This window comes from Prinia subflava, chromosome 8 (genome assembly GCF_021018805.1).
Source record: "Prinia subflava isolate CZ2003 ecotype Zambia chromosome 8, Cam_Psub_1.2, whole genome shotgun sequence".
NCBI classification, from domain to species: domain Eukaryota; kingdom Metazoa; phylum Chordata; class Aves; order Passeriformes; family Cisticolidae; genus Prinia; species Prinia subflava.
In genome coordinates this window covers 18,952,757-18,980,255 of record NC_086254.1, presented here as the reverse complement: position 1 = coordinate 18,980,255, position 27,499 = coordinate 18,952,757, and the positions used below count along the sequence as shown (strand labels likewise).

Genomic DNA, 27,499 nt, shown 5'->3' with positions numbered 1-27,499 from the left:
GAGCACCCCATGCCCCTGTTCCTACTCTGCCCATGTCCCTCCAGGTCCCCCTGGCTGCCCCAGACCCTCACAGCCTGTGGGTGTTCCAGCCTGGAGGCTGTGACCTACTTCAGCTGCACCCAGCCCCGTTCCAGCCCTGTTATCCAGGGGGAGTTTATTGTCCTTGCTAATGAGGCACCACGCTCGGGCTGGCTCTTTGCTTTCCCACGTACCAGCCCCAGCCCCAGCCCCTGTTCCCAGCCCTTGGAAAGCCACAGGGGGAGGGAAGGGAAGGGATGGGATAGGATGCTTCCCCCTGCCGAGCCCGGGAATCCTCAGCTGGCCCCCAGGAATGCTGTGCAAATTAATCTGTCCTACTCAGGGGTACAGTGTCTAATTCATACTGGGGTTCCTCTCCATAAATTGCCAAAATGGGGTTGTTTTGGGGGACAATGCAGCATTGTCTCTGTTGGGAGGACACCAGTGTTCAGGGGAAATTTTTTTTGTGGCCATTTTTATCAGTTTGGTGCAGACATGAATCCATCAGAGTCACGGTTCATTATCCAGCATTCACTGAGAGAGAGGAGCTGGGGATGTGAACCATGTGTTGGACACCCCTTAGGATACAGTGGGTGATGTGTCCTCCCCACCAAAGAACCTCTTTATTTCATTTTTACAGCAACAATTCATTGTACATTTCTGGAGGCATAAATTTTGCCCGAAAGCTGCTTTTAGGAGTGACTTGATGCATTTAATCAGAGCAGGGTCCTTATCTCACCAAGCAAGCAATGTGGTGATATCTTAGAGAGCGATACCTTGGCCTCAGTATGTTGGTGTCAGAGCAGGCTGGGGAGGGGAGAGGAGGGAAATGGCTCTGTGCTACACCCCACTGCCAAAACCCCTCTGTGCTACACCCCTCTCCAACACCCCCTCTCTGCTACACCCTACTGCCAAAACCCCTTTGCAGTGGTCCTACCCTGGGGATGGATGCCACCAGGTCAGGTGGCTGCACTAGAAACATGCCGGAGTGGCCACGTCCTGGGCCTGACCCCATCACCTGCCCTCCCCATGTCCATCTGTCTGTCTGGTCACAGCACTGACGTGGCCACCGCGGTGTCTCCCCCCCAGAACCAGGCAGAAGCCCACTACAAGGGCCACAAGCACGCGCGGAGGCTGAAGGCCATCGAGGCCATGAAGAACAAGCAGAAGGTGGTGGGGGCTGCGGCAGGGACCCCTGGCCAGGACAGCACAGCCGACCTGGCCCCCAGCCCTGTGGGCAGTGGGGAGCTGGGCAGCACAGGTACCAGGAGGGGGTGTGGGGCTGAGGAGGCTTTGGTGTGGTTTATAAATGAGCTCCTGTGCCCCTGGGGGAACAGGGGGTGTTTTCCCTGTGATTTGGTGTCCCAGGGGGGTGTTTTGTATGGGTACAGGAGAGAAAGCAAGCCCTGTCTCACACATCCCCCGGGCTCTGCCACATGCAGGGATGGGGCTGGTGGGTGCTGTGGCAGCACTGGAGCTTGCCCAGGGTTTTGTGCTGAGCCCAGCTTCCATGCACTGCAGATAATAGCTGTAATAGGAGAGACCTGGGGAAGAGCCGCCCTTGGCAGGGATGGATGCATGCAGACATTGTCTGAGATGGTCTTGGGGAAGATGGGGATGCTCCCTGAAATCCAGAAAATCTCTTCAGGCACAGAGAACTTTCTCTTTCTGCCCATTTCTTTCTCTTTTCCCCTCTCCCCCTCTCCTTCCCCTCTTGCCAGCTGATGCCAGTAGCCCACAGGAGTCGGAGGGTGAGAGCAGCAGCCTGGGGCTGGTGCCCAGCACTGAGGAATCACCGGTGGAGCTGCCAGGCAGTGCTGCCCCGCTGGGCTCCCCGCCGGCCTCCGAGCTGTCGGAGGGCACCTCGGATGCCACCAGCGTGGCCTCCTTGTCCGCCCAGGCAGCTGAGGCACAGGCAGCCGAGTCGGGCAGCAGCGTCAGCTCGGCCCCTGAGAGTGAGAAAGAGGGGAAAAAGAGCAAACAGCACCTGTATTGTCCCACCTGCAAAGTGACCGTCAACTCCCTGTCCCAGCTGGAGGCTCACAACACCGGTAAGGGCATTATTGAGGGGAGGGGGGACGAGCCTCCTGCCACTTAATCAGGGCTTTGAGCAAAGGCCAGCCATGCCCCGTAACCAAGCAGCCTTGCAGTGAAGTAGTGAGGATTAATGAGTGTTGCTGTGATTAAAAAATGTTCATTAAAATGACCTGCACAGATAAGCCATGGGGCTTTACCTGGGCTGCAGCTTCTAGGATGAATTTTCACAAGGTCAGACACTCTTATTGTTCATGTCTCAATTAAGGACATTTCCAGTTACTTTTAATCAAGTGATTGAGGTTGCTTTATTTTCCATTTAGCTTGATAGCCAGGGCTTCTTCCTGGAATAATACTTCCCAAAGCAGCTCTGTGGTTTGTGGCCCTGTGGAGAAGACCCGTGAGAATGCAACGAGCTGTGGAGCCCAGAGCCCGCAATGACTCTGGGCTCTGCGGGGCAGCCCCTTGGGGTGGGCAGCTGTGGGAGCTGCTGAGGGTCCCCCTGAAGCCTGGGGGTGGCCAGACCCCCCCCAGGGTGGTAGCAGGGCATGGCAGCCATGGCACAGGGGGCCCCAGTGGGGTCTGTGGGCCCTGCAGTTCCAGCTCCTGGCTCGCCCCTTTCTCTAGAGGATGCTTAAGTTGGGCACCCCAAGTTTAGATGGAAGGTCCTTTTCTACCCCAGCTCAGAAAGTGCTGGGAACCAATTCCTCCCACCCCACTGTGTGCTGGGGCAGCAGCAGCTGCCGTGTGCAGGGTTGGCTCAGGACACTGCTGCGGCTTAGCTGCAGACGTGTCCTTTTGCTTTTGTCAGCTCCAGTTACAAATTCAGGAGCTGATTTGGGGGAAAAGAACAAACAAACAAACAAACATTTGCAGGCTGGCGCTGCTCCGTGGCTGTCACACAGCTCCTTGCTTCACGCCTTAAAAAATAGAATGAATTAGCAGGGGCTTAAATTACTTACTCCCTGTGCGCCCTCGCCATCCCGGCGCTGGCGGGGACAGGACGGAGCGCCCTGTCCCCAGGTGTGTAGGGATCTTGGGTTCCTCCTTCCCCACCTGCTGTGCTATTCCTGGCACCACTGCTGGCTCTGCTCTGACCTTGGGCACGGCTCAGATGCTGCAGCACGGCGGGCGACGCGCGCCCGGCTCCGCAGACTGTGCTAATGCCCGGGGGCAGGCGACAGGCTCCAGTGCATGCTCAAAATAGCAGCTTCTCCAAAGCTGGCACATGGAAGGGGGGTCTCTGGGAAGACGAGCATCTCTGCTCTGCCTGCGACGTGCAGTTTGGCAGGGTTTGGGAATGGGCTGTGCAGCACTGGCAGAAGTCTGGGTTCCCAGGCAGCTCCCTGTTCCCTCTGCCTGCAAGTGCTGCTGGGCACAGGTTGGTGCGGTTCTCCCAGTGCTGTTGGAGGGCACTGATCCCACTGACGTGATACTGGCATGGGGCTGGGTTTGCTGAATGTCCCCTCTCGCCAGGTGCCAAGCACAAGTCCATGCTGGAAGGTCACGGCACCCAACTGCGGCGAGGCCGGGGCAAGCTGCTCTCCCGGGCAGGGCACAAGTCCAAGCGGATCGGGAACAAGGGCAGCATCAACATCCAGAACAAGGCGTTTCACTGCCAAGTGTGTGAGATCTACGTGAACTCCGAGACCCAGCTCAAGCAGGTGAAAATCCCCTGGGAGTGCCAGGGCACCGGGTGTGGGTGTGCAGGGACTCAGGGTGTGGGTACCTGCAGGGTGATGGGCGTCCCCACAGACCTGAGCCGCACAGTACCTCAGCTGTCCTGGCTCCCAGTGATCCAGCTGTTTTCCTCTCCAGCACATGAGCAGCCGGAGGCACAAAGACAGGCTGGCAGGGAAGCCACCCAAGCCCAAGTACAGCCCCTACAACAAGCTGCAGAAGAATGCTGCCCTCGCAGTGAGTATTCTCAAGGTACCTGTCTCTCTGCACAGCACTTGCTCAGTTTGCTTGCAAAACCTCACTCGCCATCAGCCGCCCTTTCAGTGAGTTACGGGAGCTGCTTCTCTTAAACCTTTGTTTCCATCACCACAGCTCAGCTTCTCCCCTCAGGGAGGGTGAGCTCTGATGCTGGGTTTTGAGTCTATTCCTGGGAAGGCCAGCATGGGGATAACTTGGGAGTGCTTTGGCAGCAGCAGCATTAACAGTGGCAGATTCCTCCACCTGTTCTGCAATCTCACAGTGTCTCCTCCTCCTCCCTCCCTGCAGTCCAAGCTGGCTTTGCAGAAGCACCTCACCAAAACCCTGGCAACCCGTTTCCTGCCGAGCCCGCTCACCGCCGCCGCTGTCTGCGCCATGCCCGGACCCCTTGCCTTGCGACCGGCAGCTGCCACCACCCTCTTCCAAGCCCCGATCCTTGGACCAGCCCTTTTCCGAACGCCGCCGGCCCACGTCCGGCCCACGCCGGGTCCCATCGTCTTCGCGCCCTACTAGAGCCGCCGGCCCACCGAGGGTCTGTGCACTGCGGCTGGGCTGGGCTGCGGGGGCTGCGCGCTGGGGGCAGCGCTCCCGGTACCTCCTCTCCTGGCTGGTGGGAAAATGTAGTCGTAGACATCAATCCCGGCTTCTCCTTGGCTTGGAGAGGGCTCCCACTGGAGAGAGGTGCTCCGACAGAGCCCAGCCAGCCCCGCCGCGCATCCCCACCGCTCCCCCAGCCTGTGCTGGCCCCGTGCTCAGCAGATGAGCCCAGGCAGTGCACGGAAGAGGACAGTGTCCAAATCAGCAGGACCGTCTCATGGCCAGAGCCTGCCTGTCCTTGGCCTGCTGGCTGCTTCCTCATCGCCCTCCCAGTTACCAGACTGGAAGGAGAGGAGCTGGCTGGTCCCTGGGAGAAGGAGCATCCCTCTGGTCCCTGCCAGCCCAGTGGGAAGGGAACTGCAAGGGGAATCTCAGCCCAGCTCTTGGTGGGAGAAACAACCCCAGCACAAGTGGGAACCTGGCAGTTTCACTCTCAGCCTGGGCTGGCTGTGCCCTTGCCAGCCCTGCACCTGCCTGTGCTGGCAGGGGGTTTCTATGCCACCCACCAGCCCCCCACCCCCACAACTCCCTACGTCCCACCAGCCAAAGAGCCCCCATGGTGGCGGGCACCGGCCACACCGACTGTATCCTCACTCCGAGAGCAATAGCTGACCCCAGGGCCAGCACCTCCTCCCTCCAAAGCACACGGGCCCTGCCCTGGCCCCAGAAGCACACGATGGGCATTTGGTCAAGCTGGGCCCCACTCATGCCCAGCAATGCTGAGAGCATCAGACTGTCTGGTGCTGGCTTCCCGAGGAGGTGACCCTGTGCTTGGCGCCTGTCCTTGTCTCTGTCCCACCACGGGGACAGCCCTGCCCCTACCTCCCGGGAGATGCTGTGAGGCTGAGTGAATGTCCCTAAAGCACTTTCAGTACTCCAGTGAAAGGCAACGCTGCTGCTCACCTGCCATGCCCGGCCCTCCAATCCCATCCCAGTTAGGAGCTTCCAGGAAGTTACTGATGATTCCCAAAAACAAAGGTGTCCTCAGCAGCCTGGACAATCAGGTGCCAGGTGCACCCACAGCCTGCGGAATGCCGGGCTCTGGAGGGACCTCGAGGCCACAGCTCTGCATTTCACTGGGCTCAGACAGCCCAACCATGACCTGGACTGTCACCACAGCACTCTGGGTGCCCAGCACGCTGCTGTACATAGAGAGAGTTGCATCCCAAATGGACCTTTCGCTGGAGGAACACCCCACCCCGATCTATGCAATCCAGGGGAGCAGCTCACCCGCCGCATTGGCTGCCTGCAATTCCCTTTGGTGCTGATGCATCCATGCAGCTGGAGCAGTGGTGGGAGCAGAAGAACCAACATGACACTGAGCTCTGTCCTGTCCCCAGCCCAGGGTGCTGGTTCAGGCCTCTGTTGTGACTCCCATTCCCTCCCAGCCCTCGGGAAGAGGCAGGTTGGTGTGTGCACCTGGGAATCCACACGCACAAGCACACATATCTGATGTCTTGGCCATAAGCAGCGCCCGGATTTCAGATGGATTTTGCCCAGCGTGCTCTGCTGATGCTCAGGATGGGTCCTGGCATGGGAAGCTGCCAATGGGTGACTCAGATGGCTGAAACATATCTGCTTCCCAGAGCTGGAGCCTCGGCAAGGGCAGGAAAGCTGCAGGAGGGAGCTCACACCTGCAGAGCCTGTGGGCAGCACCAGCCATGGAGCCACCACTGTGCTCCTGCCACAGATGGGAGAGTGAGGGTGTATGAATTCACCTGCTCAGGACATCCCTTCCCCAGGGAAGGAGGAGAGTGGAGAGAGGGCACCAGGAGAAGGCTGAGCAGCTGTGCATGGAGACAATGGAAAGGTCTTGCAGCGGTGTGGGACATGTGGCTTGGAGCGCAGCTGAGGGAAGGAAGGCTCCCAGCAGAAACAGCTTTGCCACGGATAGGGAAATGGTCCCAGAGCCCAGGGGACACGTAGGGACCCCACATCCCAGGGGACAGGAGCCTGTGCTGGTGGGGCCCCAGGGGACAGGAGGGACGCTGTCCCCGCTCCCCAGTGCCAATCAGCCCGTGGCCGGTGCATCTCCAGCCACCCTTGCCCGTCTCACTGTGCCCTTCCTCGGCCCTTGGGGTCACCCCCAGTCCAGCTGCCTCAGCAGGACAGTGGGTCCACTCCTGTGCCATGAGCCCCTGGTGCCGTGCCCAGCCCCTCAGAAGCTTGGGGATCCAGGAACAGCTGGGCTCCAGCTCGCAGAGCCGTGTGGCACCAGTGGGCCTGTTCCACTCCATTGTTCCAAAACGCCTGTGCTGGAGCCATGGCTGCTCCTTGCCCCTCACCAGTGGAGTCCTGACACACTCCTGTTCTTGGCACTTTAACCCTGTGAAAGCCATTCCTTCTAGTACCAATAATACTGCAACGAGCTGCGTAAGAACCCCCCGTTATGGCATCCCCCTGAATCCCCTCCTGCTCTCCAAAGCATTTACTGCCTTTGACTTAGCACATGCTGTACTAGGAGTAGGGATAGTCCATAGAGCTCGGTAACGTGTGCCCCTCTGTAAATAACCTTGGAGTGATGTGAAGTTTGATTCAAAAAAAAAACCAGAAAAAAAAAGCCCAAACCCAAAATGGAATATCCAGACTCTAGGGACTTGGCCAGTACCCTGCTGTAATGTTCATTGTATATTTTTTTGATGTACTATAACTGTTGGGAAAAAAAAAAAAAAGGAAAATATTTTGATAACCGAACCTCATCGCTTTATTGTGTTACTCAGTAAATAAAAGGAACAAGTATAAACACATTGGGGCTTTTCATCAGTTCTTTTCCTACATCCAGACTACCTGAAGGGAACGAGTGTTGCTGGGTAGGACTAGGACACCTGTGCCTTGTCTTTTGGTGGTTCTGAGAGGAGGCAGCATTGTGACAGGTGGGCAGTGAGAGCTACCATAGCCCAAAGCATCTGGAGTGTGCAGGGTGAGTTCAGTCCCTGCTCCTGCAAGGACCTAGGTATGCACGTGAAGCACAACCCCATCTCCTCCAACTCAGGGCTGAGTCTGCACTCAGGAAGAGGAGGGCTGGAAGGGTGGATTTGGGCATCCTGCCCTCAGGAACAGCACCTGCCCTGCTCTAGGGATTCCCTGGGGCAGCATGCCTGGATATTCCAGTGCATAAACGAACAGTAGGCACTGCCAGGGTAAGGACAATCTGCCAGGGAGCAGCACAAAGCCAGCTGGGGCAGGGCAAGGAGAGCTGCTTGCTGGAGGCAGGGCCAGCAAACAGGCTCTGCCCACATGTTAGCAGGAAATAGAAAAAGAGGGAGTTGTTCCCTCCAGATGTGGAGCTGATCCCCACGTTCCAGTCAGCCTGTGCTGTGCCTCTGTTCCACTCTCCCAGCCTGCACCTGAGAGCAGAGGGGGTCACTGAGTGAATCCTGACCTTCCTGTTGCACCTCTGACAGCAGCAGGGGCTGGGCAGGGAGAGGAATGGTTCCTGTCCCACTGCCTCTCTCATCTGCCAGGACCATCCTAGCCCTGGGATGATTGTTCCTCCTGCCACCTGCTTCCCACAGGCTCTGTGACACCACCCAGGACTCAGCAGGAGTTGTGTGTGAGAGAAGCAGGAAGGTGAGGAAGAGGAGGCGGCAAAGGAAGGGAAGGGGAAGCAGGCTCAGCCATCCATGGATCCGCTGCCCTTGTTCTTGCGGCTCAGGGGAAAAGCAGACTTGCTCTGTGGCTGTGTCATCTTGCTGGCCAGGTAGATGAAGGGCTCGATCAGCGTGCGCCGGTCAGCCACGGACACCTCCCACAGCTTCACCTTCTCACCCTTGGCCCAGTGCTGGGCTGCGTCATGGTCCACCCGGCGCTGCTCCTGCAGGTCACACTTGTTGCCCAAAACCACAATGGTGACCTGTTCCAAAAGGGTGAGAAGGGCCCCTGACGACCAAGCACGGAGCTGCAGGGCTGGCTGGCTCTGCCATGGACACCCTCAGTGGTGAGCCTGGCCCTGCCACTGATTCCCTGTCCATGTCTAGGCCTTGTGAAACCAAATGATCTCAGTATTTCCTTCCCCTCCTGCTGGGGTCTGTGTGTCCCAAACCAGCCCCAAAGTGGAAGGAGCTTTTGAGCATCTCTATGCTCAGAAAGCATCTCAGGAGACAGCCTGTTACTGCTGGCAGTCTCACAGGGATTCATCAGTACCTTGTGACAGGCTGGAAAAAACAAAGGTGAAAACCTGCCCCAGGGGAGCAGATCCCACTCCGCAGCCCATTCTCCCGGGGCACTCACCTCCTTCTTGTCCTTGGACTTGTCGATCTCCTTCTTGAGCAGCTCGACACGCTTGAAGGACTCCTTGCTGTCGGTGCTGTAGACCAGCACGTAGCCGTCGGTGCAGGAGAAGCAGTGTTTGGGCAGCTCCAGCCCGTCCCGCAGGCCCCGCGTGTCGTAGAAGCGCACCTGCTCCCGCACGCCCCGGTCCGTCTCGATGGAGCCCACGTAAATGTCCTCCTGGGTTTCGATCATCTCCGAGCCTGACGGGGCGGCAGGGGACACGTGGGAACCCTGGCACAGCCCGGGGAGCTGTGCCCTCCCCACCCACCGCCGGTGTGTTTGGGGCTGACCACGGCCAGCCCTGCCCAGGGCCAGCCCTGCCCAGGGCCGGACCTGCCCGCCACACCCGGGGGAGCCGCGGAGCAGTCTCTGCCCGGCGCCGCACTCACCGACCACATGGTTCCCGTAGAGCAGCTGCTCCAGGATGGAGGTTTTCCCCACCGAGGCCTGCCCGCACACCACCACCTTGCAGCTCTTGCCCATCCCGCCTCACCGGGGCGGTGGCGGCCCAGCCTCACCGGCGGCGGCGCGAGGGACGCGGCGGCACCACAGCGCCCCCTTGTGGGCGGGCGGACCGCGGGAGCCGGCGCTGCCATGCGCGGTGAGGGGCGTGGTCTGGATAAGCCCCGCCCACCGCATCGAGCCCCGCCCCCTTTCCGGTACCGGCCCCGCCCGATGCCGCCGCCGGGCCCCTCCGCGGGCGCCCCCTGCCGCTCGGCCCCCGCCCCGCCCCACCGGCGGAGGCCCCGCCCGTTCCGGCGCTCACCCCGCCCTGCCCCGCCTCGGTCCGGCCCAGCCCCGCGCGGTAAGATGGCGGCGGCGGCGGCGGCCGAGGCCGAGTGCGATGTGGTCATGGCGGCGCCCGACGGGCCCGGCGATGCCGACAGCGACGAGGAGGCGCGCAGGTAGAGCGGCGGCCCGGGCGGGGAGAGGGCGGCCCCTGTCCCTGCCAGTGGGCGGGCCGCGGCCCGGCGAGGCTGCGAGTGCCGCAGGGCCCGGGGCCGCGGTGCAGGGCGGCCGCAGGTGCTCGGCAGGGCCGGGAGCGCGCCCGGGACTCCGGTCGGTGCTTTCCCGGGCGGGCCCCGCGAGCGAAGTCCTCTGTCCGGGCCGGCCGGGAGCGGCGGCGGCGCGGGGCTCCGCAACGGGGCCCGGCGGGCCGTGACAGCCGCGGGCCGCACGCGGCGGGGCGCGGAGCACTGGGTCTGCGGTGCGGTGCCGCTGTGTCCCGGCGAGCTCCCGCGGCCTCCGTGAGCACCGGGATTAGAACATGCACCCGTTACCGGGTGTCCCAGAAATGCAGTTCACACCCCGTGTCCCGAGGCCACGCACCGGATTGAAGGGAGCGCGTCCTCCCCCTGGCTGGGGAGGGAAGGATTAAACTCGTGGAAGAGGAGGCTCCAAACTCCTGAACCCTTTGCTGCTTTGTCACCCCATTCCCCTGGTTCCTGGTCCATGTCAAGCCTGCCCACTGTGGGTTTCACTCTGCCCTGCCTTGCTGTGGATAACGGGAAAAACGCCTCGGGAAGAGCCCTGCTCTGAGAGTGCTCCATCATGCAGGAGCTCCTGGTTTGTCTGTGCCGTGCCCTGGTGCACCGTGCCCGGGGAACTGCCAGTGTCACCTGAGGCAGGGCAGGTGGGATCCCCATCTTTCCTGCACTTTTCCCCCAGGAATGAGTGAGCTCGAGTGGGCAGAAAAGTGGGAAAGTCCCTGTCTAGGAAACTGCACCGTTTTTAGTGGCAGGCGCTGGGTTCATCTCCCAGGGAGATGGAAAGAAGGAGCTGTTCCTGTAGAAGGTGAGGCGTTTGCTCTGGAAGATGATTCAGTGGAGTGAAGAAGAGGAAACAAAACCAAAAGTGGCCTCTGAGGAATGGTGGTTTCAGATTCCCATTGATGGCTCAAGGGATTCCGTGGAGTCGAGGCTTGAGGAGCAGCTCCCTGGGGAGGTCCTGCTGAGCAGGAAAGGAGGAGCTGCTGAAGAGGCACTTGGCACTCACAGAGCACCGGGATCGCCCAGCCTGTGAGGCTGGGACAGGCCTGTGTGGGCACATCGCTCCTGCCCCCTGGGCAAGCAAAATGTGGTGTTTGAAATGGTAAAAATTGGCAGAGGTAAAACCCTGGCTGAAGGCACAGGTGTCTGCAGGTAGTGACCTCCAGCTCCATTCTTCCTTCCTTAAGGCTGTGCCCTGCACTGATTTCATTATGTGCCTTCACAATGTTTCATTTTTGTGTTCTTTTGGGAACGTTGCACCTTTCCCTTGCTAAAATGGACCCGTGTGGGCAGGAGCTGATTCCTTGGTGCTGCTCTGGAGGAGCCAGCCCTGCACACCCCGATTTCTTTGCAGTTCTGTGCATTAATTTCTTCCCTACCCCAGCCTTTTCTGTTTCACTGTGGTAGCTCAGTTACTCTCATGGAAATCAGAGCAATAACTGCTGTATTGGGGAGTGGAGTTGGAGCCTCAGAAGGTGCCAGGTGTTAGGGGAACATCCCAGGCCAGATAAGAGCTGGGTCTGCATGGGACACACTGATTTGGTGCAGCCTTTGGGATGTGTCTGAGCTCACTTTCATAAAAATCAGCAAAAACAAAGGAAAACCTTTTCAGAATCCTTATGACAACTCAGCAATGAGAGTTCTATGTTCTGTTGTTTCCATTTGGGGTTTACAGTACAGCAGAATATGGATACTTTGCTCAAGGACTTACCTTTGTCCAAATGCACAATTCTGTTCTCTGTGGCTTAATAAAACTGCAAAGTTCAAAAACAAGCAAAAGGGGAGATATGCATTTCAGAATGGTTGTAACTAACGCCCTGAAGCAGCTGCAGACATGCCAGAGAGCTCCCAGGGTATCCAGGGCACAGGAATGGAGTGTGGTCACAGGATAATTATTGTCTGCTGCTCTGCTGCCTCATGGATTGTTGGGGTCCTGGCAGAAAGTGTTGATGTAATTGTGTTAATTTTATCCATTGGTGCACCAGTGCGGAGCAGCTGATGAGCAGGACTGAGCCACCCCTAAAAAGTCACTTGTGTCTTCATTAATTTTAAAGGTTTCTCACCCATGGGAACAATTTTTCCCTGCCCCCAGCTGCTTTGTGAGCTTGAGCCGCTAAAGCTTTGCCAGGGAGAATTTCCTTGTCATCTTCCTGGCACCTCTGGGTTCTGGCTCCCATGCATGCTCCAGGCTGGATCTTTCTCCTCCTTCTTCCGCACTGGAGCATGTGGAAGCCTCTTAAAAAGAAATACCTCCAGCTGTTGGGAAAATACTGCTAGGAGATTGCAGAGCCCCTGCTGCAGGTTTGGGATGTGTTGGTGCCTCTGTGGGGCATTGACATTTCCCACAGCAAAGTGACGAGCATGGAGTGGCCCACACAGAGTCCTGGCCAGCTGTGGGTCACTGCTCAGATCTGCAGCTCTTACCTGGAGGTTCTCAGGTGTTCCTGAGCACCAAGAGGCTTTTCCAGTGCATGAAGTGAGGTGCATCTCAGTGAGGCTGCTCCAGAATAAATGTCATTTCTCACCAGCTTTCAGGGCAGCACTGGCAGGACGGGGTGAGTCATCTGAGGGGCACCAGGTCATTCTGGGATAACCTGGAGAAGACTCTTCTCTTCCTCTTCTGCCTGTAAATGGGCACTTGGGTTTCTCAGCTGATAAACCAGCCCATTTTACTCATCTGGAATTACTTTATGATCTTATGATCATACCAGAAGCAGCAGAAAGTACTCGTGCAGTTGTTTGCTTCTCCATGCATCTGCAGAGTATTAGAATACCAAACTTAGGCAGTTGCTTTATCCAGTAGGAAAAGGTGATCGGTACCTACAGTTTCAGCTTATTCCCTTCACAGGAAATGGGCTTTTTTGAGGTGAATCATAATGTAGATGCAGTTGTTTTCCCATGGAATTATTAAGCTGGCTGACTTCCTTCATTCAAATGAAGTCGCTTCCTTCAAAAAAAGCGTTCTTAGGCTGATTCTAGACCCTTCCATTGGGTTTTCACAAAAATTACGCCATGGCCCTGCCAGGCGTGATGGGGGCATTGCTGGGAATTAGGTTAATTCCGAGCTCTGGGAATTACATAACGGCACAATTAAAGCTGGGGCTCGGCTGCTGTTCTCACTCGTGGCTGCGGGGAGGGTTTGGGTCATTCTTGGATTTCTTGTGCATATTTTGGTTCTTTTGGTCCTCCGAGTTTGCCCTCAGGTATGAGGAATGTTCTGAGGCTCTGAGCACCTTCTGCCTTCAGGTTCAGCTCTACTCTTGGAGAGGCTCGAGGCAGCCCTTTGTTACGTTTCCATGGGTGAATCCTTCACCCATCCGTGGAGATATTTGCGTGTCCAGACTCGGATTTCCCGGGCTCAGGGCTGCCTTGGGTCTCTGCCACGGTGTCTGTGCTGCCCGCAGAGCGAACCCGCTGGGAGCGCGATGGGGGGAGCTGATGTGCCAGGAAACAGCTCTGCTGTGCCCTCGGCGGGTCAGCACTGCCCAGCCTGGGCACAGCAGTGTGTTACACACGAGCGTGTGTGCCCACTGCTGTGCTGTGCCATCAGCACTGCCCAGCCTGGGCACAGCAGAGGGTGTGTGCCCACTGCTCTGCTGTGCCATCAGAGCAGTGTGTTACACATGGGTGTGTGTGCCCACTGCTCTGCTGTGCCCTCGGCAGGTAGTCTGGGCACAGCAGTGTGTTACACACGAGTGTGTGTGCCCGCTGCTCTGCTGTGCCCTCAGAGCAGTGTGTTACACACGAGTGTGTATGCCCGCTGCTTTGCTGTGCCCTCAGAACAGTGTGTTACACATGGGTGTGTGTGCCCACTGCTCTGCTGTGCCCTCAGAGCAGTGTGTTACACATGGGTGTGTGTGCCCGCTGCTCTGCTGTGCCCTCAGAGCAGTGTGTTACACATGGGTGTGTGTGCCCACTGCTCTGCTGTGCCATCAGAGCAGTGTGTTACACATGGGTGTGTGTGCCCACTGCTCTGCTGTGCCCTCAGAGCAGTGTGTTACACATGGGTGTGTGTGCCCGCTGCTCTGCTGTGCCCTCAGAGCAGTGTGTTACACATGGGTGTGTGTGCCCACTGCTCTGCTGTGCCCTCAGCAGTGCCCAGTCTGGGCACAGCAGCATGTTACACACGAGTGTGTGTGCCCACTGCCCTGGGTAGCCTGTCCCAGTGCCCAGACACCCTCTGTGGGAAGCACCTTTTCCTAATATCCAACCTAACCCTCCCTCACCCAACTCCAGCCATTCCCTGGGGTCACCAGAGAAGAGCTCAGTGCTTGCCTCTCTGCAGCCTCTCATGAGGAAGTTCTAAATGTACTTTATGCCTAAATTCCTCACTCAGTGTCAAACCCCACCTGAAGACAGCTAAAGTGCACCCTGTGTATCTTTCTGGCACACAGAGTGTTTTGTTTCTCTTCCAAGTCCTGAAAAACGGGAGGGGAGAGTATTGTATGTCCAGGGGAAAACATGATGGCTAATTTTAAGCTCTAGACATCTGCCTGCTGTAAACTGAATTGAGATCACCCAACTTATTTTACCCCAGCGGCTGAGTCACATCTGACAGCTGAGAATCTGGGTGGGATTTCACCCCCAAAAATGCCTGATAAAGGCACCATATCCTATTAAAGTAAAAACCTCTGCAAGAACTGCACAAAACAGGCAGATGTGTTGCTTTTGCCAGAGCATAACACGAAAGATTGCTTGTTCAGGACAGAATTTTGGAGCCTTCCTTAAATCCTGGCTATTTTAGGGTTTTGCCACCATTTCATAACAGAGGCAGGCAGTGAAGTGGGAGTGAAGGTCAGGAGAGCTGGGAGATAGTGACTCTGCCACCTGGATTTCTGCCACTGGTGGTATTGCCTTGGCACATACCTGCCCAGGGGTTGTGCCAGCACACCTGGACCAAGAGCTGCTGTGTTACAGATCCCTAGAAGTTCTATGACAGAAAATCAGGTGTCTGCAGGAGTCTCATTGGGAGCTGGAGTGGGAGGTGGAAGCCACGATCGGCACTCGAGCGGGGGCAGCGTGTGGAAGCTCTGAGGAGGAGGCAGGAGTTGTTAGGCAAGCGTGGGATTGTGTCACTGAGCACAGGATGGCTTCTCCAAGAGCTGCTGTGCTGGGAACGAGAAGGGGCTGAGCTTTCACGGGGCACGGGGAGGAGAAGGAGCCTTGTGCTGGTTCCTCTCTCCCTGGGCAGGCATGAGCTCCATCCTCAGAGCTTGAGTGTGCCAGGGAGTGTCAACACATGCAGCTGCTGCTTGTCTTCCTTGGTCTCAGGCTGTGCCAGAAGTTCAGGTTGGATATCAGGTGGAATTTCTTCACAGAAAGAGTTGTCAGGCATTGCCCAGGGAGCAGCTGGAGTCCCCATCCCTGGAGATGTTCAAGGAATGACTGGACATGACATTCAGTGCTCTGGTGTGGTTGACAAGGTAGTGATTGGTCACAGGTTGGGCTCAAAGATCTCAGAGGTTTTTTCCAACCCAAATGATTCTGTGGTGGCAGTTTCTCTGGGGTGACTGGGACCAAAGTACTTCAAGTATTAGAGATGCTGAGAAATACCATAAAAGAGAAAAAAATAATTGCCTGGCTCTCAAGGAAAGTCACTCCCACCAGCCCGTCCTGTGCCTGTGGTGCGTGTGAGTGATGAAAGACAAGTTTCTTACCCCGCTCCTTGGTGCAGCTCTTCTCCATTCCTACGTCCAGTGTGGAGCAAAGACACCGACCCTGGCACAAAGACACCCATTCAGCCGGGGGCGTATTTTTAGCAAAGCACGATTCTTCTTCGGTGTCAAAAGTAGCAAGTGGGGAGCGCAGGCCCCAGCAGCGCAGGAGGCAGAATGAGCTCATTCAGGCCGCAGCATCTGTCGGGGTGAAACAATCCCCAGTGAGATCAGGGGCTGCAGTTCTCCTTGTTGGAGCCAGAGCCGTGGTAAACAAGGGCTGTGTGCTCTGTATGTCATCAGGGCACAACAGGGCAGAGCTGCTTCTGTCCTGGTGCTGGAGCTCCAGCCCAGCCTGACAGCTCCAGCAGGTCCTTTGCCTTCGTGTTGTGGAGCTGATTTGCATTCACAATTTCCATCCTTAAGCCTTCCATGTGAGCAGCAGAAATACCTGTGCTCTCTCCTGCCACTGTCACCCGAGGCACTGTGACTGATTTGTTGATGCATTGATCTGTATTAAAATGCTTAAAAGGAAAAGAGACCAATAAAAAAGAGTAGAAAACAATAATCCTTGTGTGGGGGTGTTTCTCTGGAATCTCAAAGTGCCGGTGCTTTCTGAAAATTGGTTTTGCTGGGGTTATGTTTCCTTTCTCCCATTTCCCCAGCTCTTCCCAGCAGTTTGTGGCAGATGGGATGCTCTGGCAGGCAGCCTTAGCTGTGTCTGTTAGATGGTAATTCCTCGTGACAGGACAGGTAAAATGGCTAAAAGATTTGTGGCTTGGCCCACTGTTGTGCTGGGCAGGTTGTGGTGGTGGCTCAGGTGAGTTCTGCCATTAAAATTGTTCACCCATTTCTTTATACTGTACAATAGAGACCTGAGGGAAGGAACTTTCATAGGATCTGTGATTTTCTTTTTTATTTATGATGACAGAAGCAAGAGAACAGCGAAACTCTTTACTGCCCAGGTTCCAAAAGCGCAGAAGTGCTGGGTAGTTTCTCCACTTTATTTAGATGTTTGATCTGTAATATTCAAAACAGGTGGTTGTGTTTGGGAACACTCTAATTATCCAGAGTTTGCATCCTGATGCTTGTGATACAGATCAATCCCACAGGCATATCCTTGTTGCACATCAGTGTAGCTGGGAGGGTGCAGAGCTCCTGGGACTCTGCTGGGTGCTGGCTCCAAAGGAAAAGCCAGGCTGGAGCACCTGCCTCAGGTGTGATGCTGGGAGGGCTGTGGTGGAGGAGGGATGGCAGTTTCCCATCTCTGATGGGTGAGTTCATCATTTTCTGGAGCAGGAGTGGGAGGAGCTGACCCCAAAGCCAGGACAAGGCTCTTGGGGGGCAGTGAGTGTGTGCCACCCCTTGCTCTGCCACAGTTCTTACCCATCTCGTCTCATCCCAGGGTTTAACTCCTGCAGTGCTGTGGCTGGACTCAGCTGGGGTGTAGCCCACAGCAAAAGATAAAACTGAAAGTGAAGAGCACACTTCCCAGCTCCCAGTGTCCATTGTTCTGCCAGCTGAGAAATCTGTGATGGCTCAGTGAAAACAAGCCCTGCATGAGGTGGTTGTGTGGGAACAGCCAATGGCAGCCGGAGCAAGGCTGAAAACATGGGAACTTGTTCCAACACAATTCCCTTTGTTCTCTCCCGGGTCAGCCTGCTGAGCATTGCTCACATTTGCTATTCCATCACTGTGATGTGCTCTCCTTCTTGCCCTGTGCAGGTGAAAGGCTGAGGGGACATCAGGGGCTTGGTTTCCCTCAGGGGAAGCTTTGCTTTCGAGAGTTTAAGAGAAGCTACTTTAAACCATATGTTGTGTGTTTTTAAATGTCCCAAACTGTCTCTGCAAATGCTTGCTCTTGAGTGTGAGGACTATTTCTAGACCTGTTGCCAAGGCAGTGCCAGGCTTGTGTTGCAGGCTTGTACCATATTTCTCTTTGATTTAGCTGTCTTTTGAACATGGAAATTGTTCTTGGCTCTGGTTTGTAAGTATGTGGGACTCCTGAAAGAGCCAGCACTGTCTCTTTTGTTCTGAGGTGCAGCACCTTGCAGGAGGAGGCTGTTGGATGATTTCCATACCAGGGAGTTCTGCTGGACTCTCAGAGGGGACTCAAAGGTGGTTTTAGGCTTCTATTGCATCCCTGTAAAATTTGGCCAGGAAATATCCCTGAGTATCCTGGGTAAAGTGCTGGAGTGTTTGGGAGGCAGCAGGAAATGGGGTGTGCTGGGCAGTGTTTGCTGAGATCTCACAAGAACCAGCTTAAATTTGGAGCATTAAACAGTTACGCTGAGGTTGCTTGGGCATCAAATACTCATCATGGTCACAATCTATCTGATGCTCAGTTCTTCTGAAAATGTGGTGTTTTTCTTCCTTTCAGAGAAGCAGAAGCATTCAAGGAGCAGGGAAATGCATACTACGCCAAGAAAGACTACAACGAAGCATTCAACTACTACACAAAAGCCATAGGTGAGAACAGCTGATAATATCAGTCTTTGCTGCATACCATGTCTAAAATTGGAGCTGGTTGCTGATTTCAAACACACCAGTGGGGGTTCTGACAGCACATGCTGAATGGAAACTCCTTGCCTGCTTTAATTACCTTGGGAAATATCACCAGATCGATAATGCCAGTCAGGGCTAATGTTCTTAAGTGCCACAAGTTGTGCAGCTGCTGTGTTATGCTGATGGTGAGTCTTGCATTGTCCCCAGATACGTGTCCCAATAATGCCAGCTATTATGGGAACAGAGCTGCCACGCTCATGATGCTGGGGAGGTTCCGGGAAGCGCTGGAGGACGCTCAGCAATCGGTCAGGTTGGACGACAGCTTTGTACGGGTATGTGGAGAGCTTCAGACACCTCATTCAGCCCCTTGTCTGCACTTCCTGCAGCTCTTGCAGCTCCCTTTTCCCTGTGTTCCCAGGGCCATCTCCGGGAAGGGAAGTGCCACCTTTCCCTAGGGAATGCCATGGCTGCCAGCCGCTGCTTTCAACGAGTTTTAGAGCTGGATCATAAGAATACCCAGGCACAGCAGGAGGTAAGGGGCTCTTCAGATTTAACTGTCCCCAGCAGATGCTGAGCTGGCCAAAGGAGAAATGGAGAGTAGTGTAAGGCAGCTGCCATTGTGTCTCTTTCACAAGTTCCATTTTCCTGGACTTCCAGTTCAGTCACTTCATTTCAAACTGATTTGAATGCTGGCAAAAGTATTCATGTCATCTGCATCATTGGTCCATGGTCTGCAGTAGTTTTGGCTGTGACATTCAGGGATTGGCTGCTCAAATGCTGTTTGGTGGCATTTCAGAGCAGACACTGTCCTGCAGCACTCGTGTGTTCTGTCTTTCAGCTGAAGAATGCCACGACTGTGCTTGAGTATGAGAAAATAGCTGAAGTGGATTTTGAGAAACGGGATTTCAGGAAGGTGAGATTGGCTTGTTTGGTGTCATCTTATATAAGAACTGGTGTGTTCAACACGGCCCAGGCAGGTGTGTGGCTGGTTTCCTTGCTGCATCTGTTGGAGCAGGACTGGCTGGTGAATTGTGTAAGCTCTGAAAGTGGCAGAGCTCATGGTCCCTGAGCACTGACCAAATGAAAGGTGAGGAGGTGACTGGCTCAGGCCAACCCTCTGTCACTGTTTGCTTTGCAGGGTGAGTGGAGTCATGATTGAGCTGTTGAAGACAGATTTTGTCAGCAGCAGCATTTGATCACACTTTGCTCCTGAAATGCATATCCAGGTTTCTTCTTTCTCAACTCTTTGAAAGAAAAGGAAAAAAAAAAAAAATAAGGCAGGCTGTGTGTTAGCCAGAGGGTCGTACAAGGAGGAATGCAGATCTGCATGGGGCATTCATTCTCCTTACAGCTTCCAAATCTTTCTTCCAAGGATTGTAACAGGATGCAGCTGGTACTGACCTGATAGAACAAGAAATGACAGCATGAAATCTGAAAGGCACCAGGCACTTCTCATGCAACTGTTTCTGTGCAGTGGATGCATGTAAGGCTCAGATTTATCCCAGAAAGGAGACTGTCCAGTACATTGAGCTCATTGTCCAGGTCACTCTTGGGCTAAGCTCAAGATTTTGGAAGTTTAAATCCCAGCTTTATATCACCTGTTAATGAGGAGTAAACGGGATGTGTGATCAATCTGAGTTTCCTGTGTGGGAATTGCCCTGCCTGTGTTGCACGTTCTGGGCATTTGCATCTGTCCCTCACTTCCCCAGTCCCACTTCACTGGGGAGGCTAACATGAAACGTGAGCTTTGTTTCTGGAGAGCTGCTCCTGCCTCACCCAGGAGCCCTTGGCTGTGAGCACAGTGCTTCCCACAGCAGGGCCCCGTGATGTCACGGGCTGAGGAGCAGATGAACCTTGGGAACAATGCCCCGTTCTTGCACAGATGTCCCCACCAGAGTGCAGGGATGGAAAAGACCCATTAGCTCACCCTGCCCATGGCTGTCAGACCAGTGGAAGATCAGCCCTTGCACTGTACTTTTTTGTGTTTTGTCCAGTCCAAACTGTCTCAATCTATTGAATTTCTGTCCCTCCCACGTCTTTATACGACAGGAAACAGGGGCAGGATTGTCCTTGGTCCTTTCTTTAGGGCTTAGTAGTTAGAGAAGTTAAAGGGATGGACCTCCTAGAGGTGTCCCTTGAGCCTTGTGTAGTGCTCTGTCGCAGTAACGCAGCAGATGCCTCAGACCTTGGCACACAGGGCCCTTTGAAAGGCCCAACCTGCACAGGAGGAAAATTTTCCAGTGAAATGTGTCTCCAGCAGCAGCGGAGGTGGGTGTCTGCACGCTCGCCTTCCTGGTCAAACACAAATCTCAGGCGTGGGGCATCCTTTCCAACCAGGCCCTCGTCTCTCTGCTGTGCTCACGCCTGTGCTTTCTCCCACCCCAGGTTGTGTTTTGCATGGATCGTGCTTTGGAGTTTGCCCCCGCGTGTCACCGGTTCAAAATCCTCAAGGCCGAGTGCTTGGCGCTGCTGGGCCGGTACCCCGAGGCACAGTCTGTGGCCAGGTGAGTGTCCCAGGGCTGGGGGGCACTGCTGGGCTGTCCTGGCTGCTGCCTGTGCTCCACGCCTGGAATGAGTGAGGGGATGTAAAATATTCCGTAGTGCATGTTGTGATGGGGAGGGAGTGTGTGAATTTATCCCCGTTAATTCGCAGAATTCACAGAATCACTGGGTTGGAAGAGATCTTCAAGATCATCAAGTCCAACCCAGCCCTAACACCTCAACTAAACCATGGCACTGAGTGCCACATCCAGACTTTAAACACATCCAGGGATGGTGACTCCACCACCTCCCTGGGCAGGCCATTCCAGCACTTTATCACTCTTTCCATAAAAGCTTTGTCCTAATATCCAACCTGTATTTCCCTTGGCACAGCTTAAGGCTGTGTCCTGTTCTGTCAGTGCTGCCTGAAGAAAGAGACCAACCCCACCTGATACAGCCACCTTTTAGGGAGTTGTAGAGAGTGATAAGGTCACCCCTGAGTCTCCTTTTCTCCAGGCTAAACACCCCCAGCTCCCTCAGCTGCTCCTCACAGGATTTGTGTTCCCAGCCCCTCATCAGCCTCATCGCCCCCTCTGGATGCGCTCAAGGGTCTCAAGATCCTTCCTAAACTGAGGGACAGAGCTAGACACAGTGCTCAATGTCCTTCCCAAACTGAGGGGCAGAGCTGGACACAGCACTCAATGTCCATCCTAAACTGAGCTGGACACAGCACTCAGTGTCCTTCCTAAACTGAGGGGACACAGCTGGACACAGCACTCAGTGTCCATCCTAAACTGAGCTGGACACAGCACTCAGTGTCCTTCCTAAACTGAGGGACAGACCTGGACACAGCACTTGAGCTGCAGCCTGGGTGTTCCTGGGATGCTGCATCCACACCCCGTTCACATCCAGCCATCCTGCCTGAGGAGGCTTCTGTCCTTTTGGCACAGACCTGTTAAAATAACCGAGTGTCTCAGTGGAGAAGGGAGCTTGTGGAGGTCAGAGGGAAGCAGGGACAGGGACGATTCCCTCCGTTGCTGTGTTGCAGCGATATCCTGCGGATGGACTCGACCAACGCCGACGCGCTGTACGTGCGCGGGCTGTGCCTGTACTACGAGGACTGCATCGAGAAGGCCGTGCAGTTCTTCGTGCAGGCCCTCAGGATGGCCCCCGACCACGAGAAGGCTTGTCTTGCCTGCAGGGTAAGTGGGGCTGCAAAATCACCGGGATTTGGGTTTGTTTAAACCCAACGTGTGGTTTGGTTCTGCTGGATCAATCCCTTCTCCCTCCCTCATCGTTGCTTTTCCCAGATTTCCAGGAGCAGGAAGTGTGTCCAACCCTTCCTAAAGACAACCAGCTGCTGCCTCAGATAAAACCAAGCTCCTAGAAACTGGTTCTCAGCAGATTGTGGTACTTTGAAGCAGCCTCCCCTTAACTCTTCTTTGTTTCCTGGTCAGATAGAGGAGCAATAAAATCAGATACATTGGTTCAAAAGGAACTCCTGACTTTGAGGTCCAATATCCAGGCCAACACCTTGACTTCCACTGAACACTGTTCCTTCGTGTTGCTCCTTCCTTGGGGTGGTTCTTTGACTGACTTTAAATCTGTTCATGTGCTCTCAAAAAGTGAGCTCCCAATTCTTTTATTTTAATGCATAAACTTACTTCACAGTCATGTTCTCATCTTAAAAATTAGGCAACCTTTTTCCTATGGAGGATGCCTGGACCTGGCTGTTCCTTAGTGCTTCTCTTAGGGGAAAGGCAAAGTGCTTCCAGATCATTTCAGCTGCTGGAGCAAGGCTGTGACTTGTATCTTGCAAGAATGACTGAAACCAGATTAGAACTGTTGTGTCTGGCAGAACAAGGTGCTTGGTCTCCCTGCCCTCGTGTCCTTACCCAGCTCTGTTTCCTTTCAGAATGCCAAAGCACTTAAAGCGAAGAAGGAGGACGGGAATAAAGCATTCAAGAAAGGCAACTACAAACTAGCGTATGAACTGTACACAGAGGCACTAGGAATAGACCCAAACAATATCAAAACAAATGCCAAACTCTACTGCAACAGGGGGACGGTTAATTCAAAGGTAAGGGACGGTGCCCTGGCAGTGTCTGTGGCCATATCCCTCACCGTGGCAGTGATAAACTGCAGATCAGTTATTCTGGAAAGCACAGACTCCCCTGGCTGCTGGGCAGCTGCATCTCTGAGGCCATGGGCAGTGTTTCAGGGGTTTGTGCTTGCACAATGCTTGGATCAGTTCCCAACAGCCAGCAGTCGACTCCTGCAGAAACAAAATTCAAATACTTGGGCTGTGTGGAGTGGGAGGGAGAGGAGGGACGTGCTTTAACCTTATCTTAGTCAGCAAAAAGCACCTCTGTCTCTGTTTTCTTCCCAGGAATGAGCAGATATATTTTCTTGTCTTCTTGTAAACCATGTCTTGCTTTGTGTTTTTATGTTAAAAAAAGAGACCCAATTAAAAGCCCTTTGACACTTGAGCTTTGCTGTTGAATTTTAGTCCTGCACTATCCAGAGGAACAGCCAGTGATGTGACAGTGCTCCCAATTCCCACCCTGTGTCCTCTGGGCATTTTTCTTCCTCAGCTGTCCCAATGTTGATGCTGCTTGCCCAGACACCCCCACTTGGTCAGAGACACAGGCTGTTCCCAAAACCTGGGAAGTGGGATGAGCTGGAGGCCACATAGTTGATGTCTTACGTGTTTGTGTCTGAAAACAAACAACGCTTTTTCTAAAAAATACTTCTTTTAAATATTTTTAGGTTTATCTTCCTGCGCAGGAGTTAGTTTGGACACAGAATTGGGATTGTTATCAGGAAGGCCTTTGGTTTTGAGTGCATTTCTTACACAGAAGCACCACACAGCTCTGTCATGTCACTGGCCAAGCTTCTGATTTTTCCCAGGGAACAAAAGCTCAGTGTTTAGGAGAAATTGGAAAAAAAAAATCCTAGACAGAGACAGATAAAACAGTGAGATGTTCCCAGATCCTTCACACCTTTCATTTGCCTAAAGTCATAATGCAGAATTTGTTCTCTGTGTGGGGTTCCCTCACTTGTGTCTGATGTTGCAGCTTAGGAAACTTGAAGAAGCAATCGACGACTGCACGAACGCAGTGAAACTGGACGACACGTATGTCAAAGCCTACCTGAGGAGGGCACAGTGGTGAGTACACCTGGGCACCTGAGCACGTGTGGGGGCAGCAGTGTCCTCCTGGCAGCTCTGAGGGGCAGGATCACAAACCTGGGGTTTAACTGAATAGAAGGGTTGAGGCCCTGAATTTATTCCTCTTCCTTATGCTGCTGAGGAGATGGAAGTAGCTCTCCATGGCCTCTCCTGCCTGCCTGGATCTGGCACTGCCTCTTGATGGTGTATTTATAGAATCATTTGGGTTAGAAAAGACCGCCAAAACCATTGGTGCCAACCAATTACTATCTTATCAACTAGACCAGAACACTGGGTACCACATCCAGGTCTTGAACATCTCCCAGAATGATGACTCCACCACCCCCCTGGGCAACCAGTTTCAATGCCTGACCACCCTTTCAGTGAAGAAATTCTTCCTCATGTCCAATCTGAACAGGATTTAGGGAGGATTTGATCTAAAACTTGACTCAACTTACTGTGTTTATGGACACTGGCTGTGTTTATAGATGTTCTGTCCCAGAGAGCCCCTCTCTCTCTCTGTGTCTGCAATTGCAAATTTACAGTGGTTGGAAAAGAGATTGAAAAAGGCCTCCAAGATCAATCTTTTCCAATCTCTCATCTCTGTAATTGCTAAGTTACAGTGAGTAGGTAATGTGTAAGTAAGGCTGAGGGGTGACAGACAGACGTGTCCCTCAGAGGTGCCAGGGTTGTCACTCCTGACCAGCACTGCCAGTGTGTAGCTCTGTGCCAGCTCTGATCCTGCACCAGCTTCCTGGAGCTCAGGCTGGCTGGGATCAGTTCCCACAGCTGCATATTGGAATTATCAGGTCATTAAAGCAGAACTTGTGCTGCCAAAGGGGTTTAGAGTGCCCCCTTGGAGCCCAGAGTGCAGGTTCCTGTGCCAGGGTTTCCCACAAGTGTGAGGGCTCCTGCTGCAGTCCAGAGCACCTCTCTTAATCCACATCCACCCAGACAGCCTGTACTGAACCCCTTCTGCTGTTCCTGTGAGGGACACCTTGGCCACCAGTGTTTCTTTCCACAGTTACATGGACACAGAACAATATGAAGATGCTGTAAGAGACTATGAGAAGGTTTATCAGACAGAGAAAACAAAAGGTGAGCACAAGGGCACTCTGTGTGTGCACAGGGTTCCCTAAACTGGCAATTTTTTTGTTGTTCTTTTTTTTCCCCACAATATGCTGTGATTTGCAGCCTAGTACCCCAGTGGGACAATGTGGAGGAGCCCTCAGAAGCACTGGAAATCCCTGCCTCTGGTCTGCTTTCTCTCCCAGCACTGAATGCTGAGATGATAATTCAGCTTCAGGCAGTGCACTGGGTTCAGAATGGTTTTGGTTCTTGTTTTGACTGTCCCCTTGCTTTTTGAGCAGCCTGAAGTGGAAGAGATGAAATAACTCCTCCCCTCTGGTGTTGTGCTCCTTTCCAGAACACAAGCAGCTCCTAAAGAACGCACAGGTGGAACTGAAAAAGAGCAAACGGAAAGACTACTACAAAATCCTGGGGGTGAACAAAAACGCCTCTGAAGATGAGATCAAGAAGGCTTACAGGAAACGAGCACTAATGCACCATCCAGGTACCCACAGCAGTCCTGTGCAGCCACCACTGAGGCAGAAATGCATGTGGGAGAGGGAATTTCTGGGCAATAGCAGCTCTGACCCCACAGATCTGGAGCGTGTTCTGGGACAGGAGGTTGGGAGTGTTTAACTATATCCATTTGCATTAGAAATTGAAAGCTTTTTCCTGCTTGTTTGTGTATCCCCAGACCGACACAGTGGAGCAAGTGCAGAAGTACAAAAGGAAGAAGAGAAGAAATTTAAGGAGGTTGGTGAAGCCTTTACCATCCTGTCAGATCCCAAGAAGAAGGCCCGCTATGACAGTGGGCAGGATTTGGAAGAGGATGGATTAAACATGGGAGGTCAGTGCTCTTTTCTCTGCCAGAAAAGCCTCTGTTAAAGGCCTTTCTCAGCCTTTAACAAGATCAGACCCTCATCCCCTAAAGCAAGCCTCCTGTTGGGAATGGCTCCATGAATTGACTTGGTTTGGTCCCTGATGGGATGGCAGGGCTGCACTGAGAATTTCTAGTTGGGTGGGATTCTGGTGGGTGTCCTTGGCTCAGCTGGTGGGCAGTAGCTGCCATGAGGCAGAAATCACAGGATGTGTTAAATAGTGTAATTGTGAGTCCCTAAATGCTGCTTGTGCAAATCCTTGGGCTGCCCTGTGGCAGGTTCTCTCTGGGAGAGCTGCTTTACCTGTTTGTGGTCACTCCTGGGGCCAGCCCTGTGCCCCCTGCTCGGCCACTCTGAGGCACTCTCTGGACCCTCAGTGAGCTGACAGCTCCTGAACTGTGGGAATGTGATGGCAGTTTCACTGCAGCTCACGAATTCCTTCTCTTCCCTGTAGAATTTGATCCAAATAACATCTTCAAGGCCTTCTTCAGCGGGCCAGGGGGCTTCAGCTTCGAAGGTAGGTGAGGTGTTCTCCTCCCAGCCTTGGAACCGTAAGTACACAGATCCCCTGGCAGGGCAGCTGGGGCTCCCAGTGGATGTGCTGCTTGAGGAGAGCATTTGGCTGCTGCACAAATCTAAGAGCTTTTTCAAAGTTCTGCCTGCACAGTGTGAGCTGGTGGCTGGTTCTGGTTCTCCTGGGTTCCAAAGCCACAAACGTGGGCTCCTCTTTCTGGAGCTTGGCCATCCGTGTGCTGCTTAGGATTGCACTAAACCCATTTGGATTTGAAAAGTCCTGATTATCTTCCATTTTGTTTTTCAGCTTCTGGGCCTGGAAATTTCTTTTTCCAGTTTGGCTAAGAAGCAAACAAACACAAATCAAACCACACATACCTGATCTGCTTCTTTTAACCTCGAATACGGACAGCCCCAGACTCCTCCTCCATCACGTCTCGTTGTCCTTAGAGCAGTTTCATTTCTGGGTTGGAGCCTCTGTTTGTGTGTTGTGTGTGTGAAGAGGAAACCAGCTCGGGAGGGGAAGGCTTGTGAATTTTGTTTTACTGTTAACTTTATTAAAAAAAAAAAAAAAATAAAGCTTTGAATCTTCTGGTCCCTCCATGCTGGCCCGTGCTTTCAGCTGCTTCTGCCCCTCAGCACAGAGGATTTCCTGGAATCTTCCCAGAATCTCCACATGTGAGAGGGAGAAGGAATTCCTGGTTTGTTCTGGTTGCTTCCAAAGCAGCATGTCCAGGGTTTGGAGTAACATGTAAGTTACCTTAATGTTTTGGAAATACTGCCAAGGCTCAATCCAGTTTCGTACAATCCCATTTCACCTGCAAGCCTGGCTTCTTGGCTCTTCATTTCTTTTTTTCCTCCATGGTTCTCCAAGCAAGGCCCAGTTGGGCATTAAACTTCCGTGATCACATGTGAGCTTACAATTCTGTATCAGAGAAATGCTGCTTAAAGAGCAGCTTCTGTGAGAATTCCCTGTGATGCAGCTGGAATTAAGGGCTTTGTGTTCCCAAGATTGTCCTGTTCAAGGGAATATTGAATTTGCTCTGGGCTGAATTCCTTCACTGTACTTTTTTAAATTAATCCACTTGAATATTTTATATTTGTGCTAAACTTGATTTTGTTGAGCTTGATGTGTGATTTCCTGTTACTGATCCATGATATGGGTGAGTGTTTCAATGCCAAGTGAATTCCAGGCAGGGATCGTGGGTGGTTTGGGGTGTGCAGCAGCTGTGTGTTTAGTTTACCTGGCTGAGTGGTTTTCCCGTGGCAGTGATTTACTCCTCCAAAGCAGCAAGAAAAAGCAAAGTCCAGCTCTGAACTGACAGTCTGTACTTTCTCTTGCACAATGTCAGGACGGGAGCTGGAGGATGAATCTGCTTCCAG

General features: G+C 53.8%; 3 protein-coding genes across 7 annotated transcripts in view; 2 read left to right on the top strand and 1 right to left on the bottom strand.

Annotated features, from left to right (window-relative positions):
* The window catches only part of ZNF385C (zinc finger protein 385C), a 44,616-nt gene extending 37,484 nt beyond the window's left edge, over nt 1–7,132 (top strand). For 3 of the 4 annotated variants that reach the window (XM_063403863.1, XM_063403866.1, XM_063403865.1), the window contains 5 exons: nt 1,108–1,279; nt 1,740–2,069; nt 3,529–3,716; nt 3,871–3,984; nt 4,279–7,132. In XM_063403863.1, coding sequence (XP_063259933.1) covers nt 1,108–1,279; nt 1,740–2,069; nt 3,529–3,716; nt 3,871–3,984; nt 4,279–4,503 — 1,029 coding nt within the window. In that variant the 3' untranslated portion in view covers nt 4,504–7,132. The remainder of the gene's footprint in view (nt 1–1,107; nt 1,280–1,739; nt 2,070–3,528; nt 3,717–3,870; nt 3,985–4,278) is intronic. The other variant, XM_063403864.1, reaches the window with a different exon arrangement.
* Nucleotides 7,133–7,267: 135 nt separating this feature from the next.
* NKIRAS2 (NFKB inhibitor interacting Ras like 2) lies at nt 7,268–9,424 on the bottom strand. 2 transcript variants are annotated; one of them, XM_063403876.1, is made up of 4 exons: nt 9,249–9,424; nt 8,982–9,059; nt 8,818–8,884; nt 8,209–8,440 (listed from the first exon to the last, which is right to left on the bottom strand). In XM_063403876.1, exons 1-4 carry the CDS (start codon nt 9,340–9,342, stop codon nt 8,344–8,346), a joined length of 336 nt encoding a protein of 111 aa, XP_063259946.1. In that variant the 5' UTR covers nt 9,343–9,424; the 3' UTR covers nt 8,209–8,343. The 2 variants fall into 2 exon arrangements, with proteins under 2 accessions (XP_063259945.1, XP_063259946.1); XM_063403875.1 differs by having other exon boundaries at nt 7,268–8,440; nt 8,818–9,059; nt 9,249–9,408.
* Nucleotides 9,425–9,438: 14 nt separating this feature from the next.
* On the top strand, nt 9,439–26,717 carry DNAJC7 (DnaJ heat shock protein family (Hsp40) member C7). The gene is made up of 14 exons (XM_063403859.1): nt 9,439–9,764; nt 17,883–17,971; nt 18,215–18,339; nt 18,426–18,539; nt 18,846–18,920; nt 20,393–20,511; nt 21,537–21,690; nt 22,404–22,568; nt 23,566–23,657; nt 24,682–24,755; nt 25,084–25,230; nt 25,420–25,572; nt 26,058–26,120; nt 26,424–26,717. The coding sequence occupies exons 1-14, from the start codon at nt 9,454–9,456 to the stop codon at nt 26,459–26,461; spliced, it is 1,719 nt and encodes a 572-aa protein (XP_063259929.1). The 5' UTR covers nt 9,439–9,453; the 3' UTR covers nt 26,462–26,717.
* Nucleotides 26,718–27,499: the final 782 nt, after the last annotated feature.

Excerpts from the sequence above, each read along its gene's own strand:
- DNAJC7 (XM_063403859.1), top strand. The coding sequence starts at position 9,454 with ATGCGCGGTGAGGGGCGTGGTCTGGATAAGCCCCGCCCACCGCATCGA. Across the intron at positions 9,765-17,882 it reads AGCGACGAGGAGGCGCGCAG|AGAAGCAGAAGCATTCAAGG; the intron begins GTAGAGCGGCGG and ends TCTTCCTTTCAG. Across the intron at positions 17,972-18,214 it reads CTACTACACAAAAGCCATAG|ATACGTGTCCCAATAATGCC; the intron begins GTGAGAACAGCT and ends CATTGTCCCCAG.
- NKIRAS2 (XM_063403875.1), bottom strand. The coding sequence starts at position 9,342 with ATGGGCAAGAGCTGCAAGGTGGTGGTGTGCGGGCAGGCCTCGGTGGGG. Across the intron at positions 9,060-9,248 it reads CTACGGGAACCATGTGGTCG|GCTCGGAGATGATCGAAACC; the intron begins GTGAGTGCGGCG and ends CCGCCCCGTCAG. Across the intron at positions 8,441-8,817 it reads AGTCCAAGGACAAGAAGGAG|GTCACCATTGTGGTTTTGGG; the intron begins GTGAGTGCCCCG and ends CTTTTGGAACAG.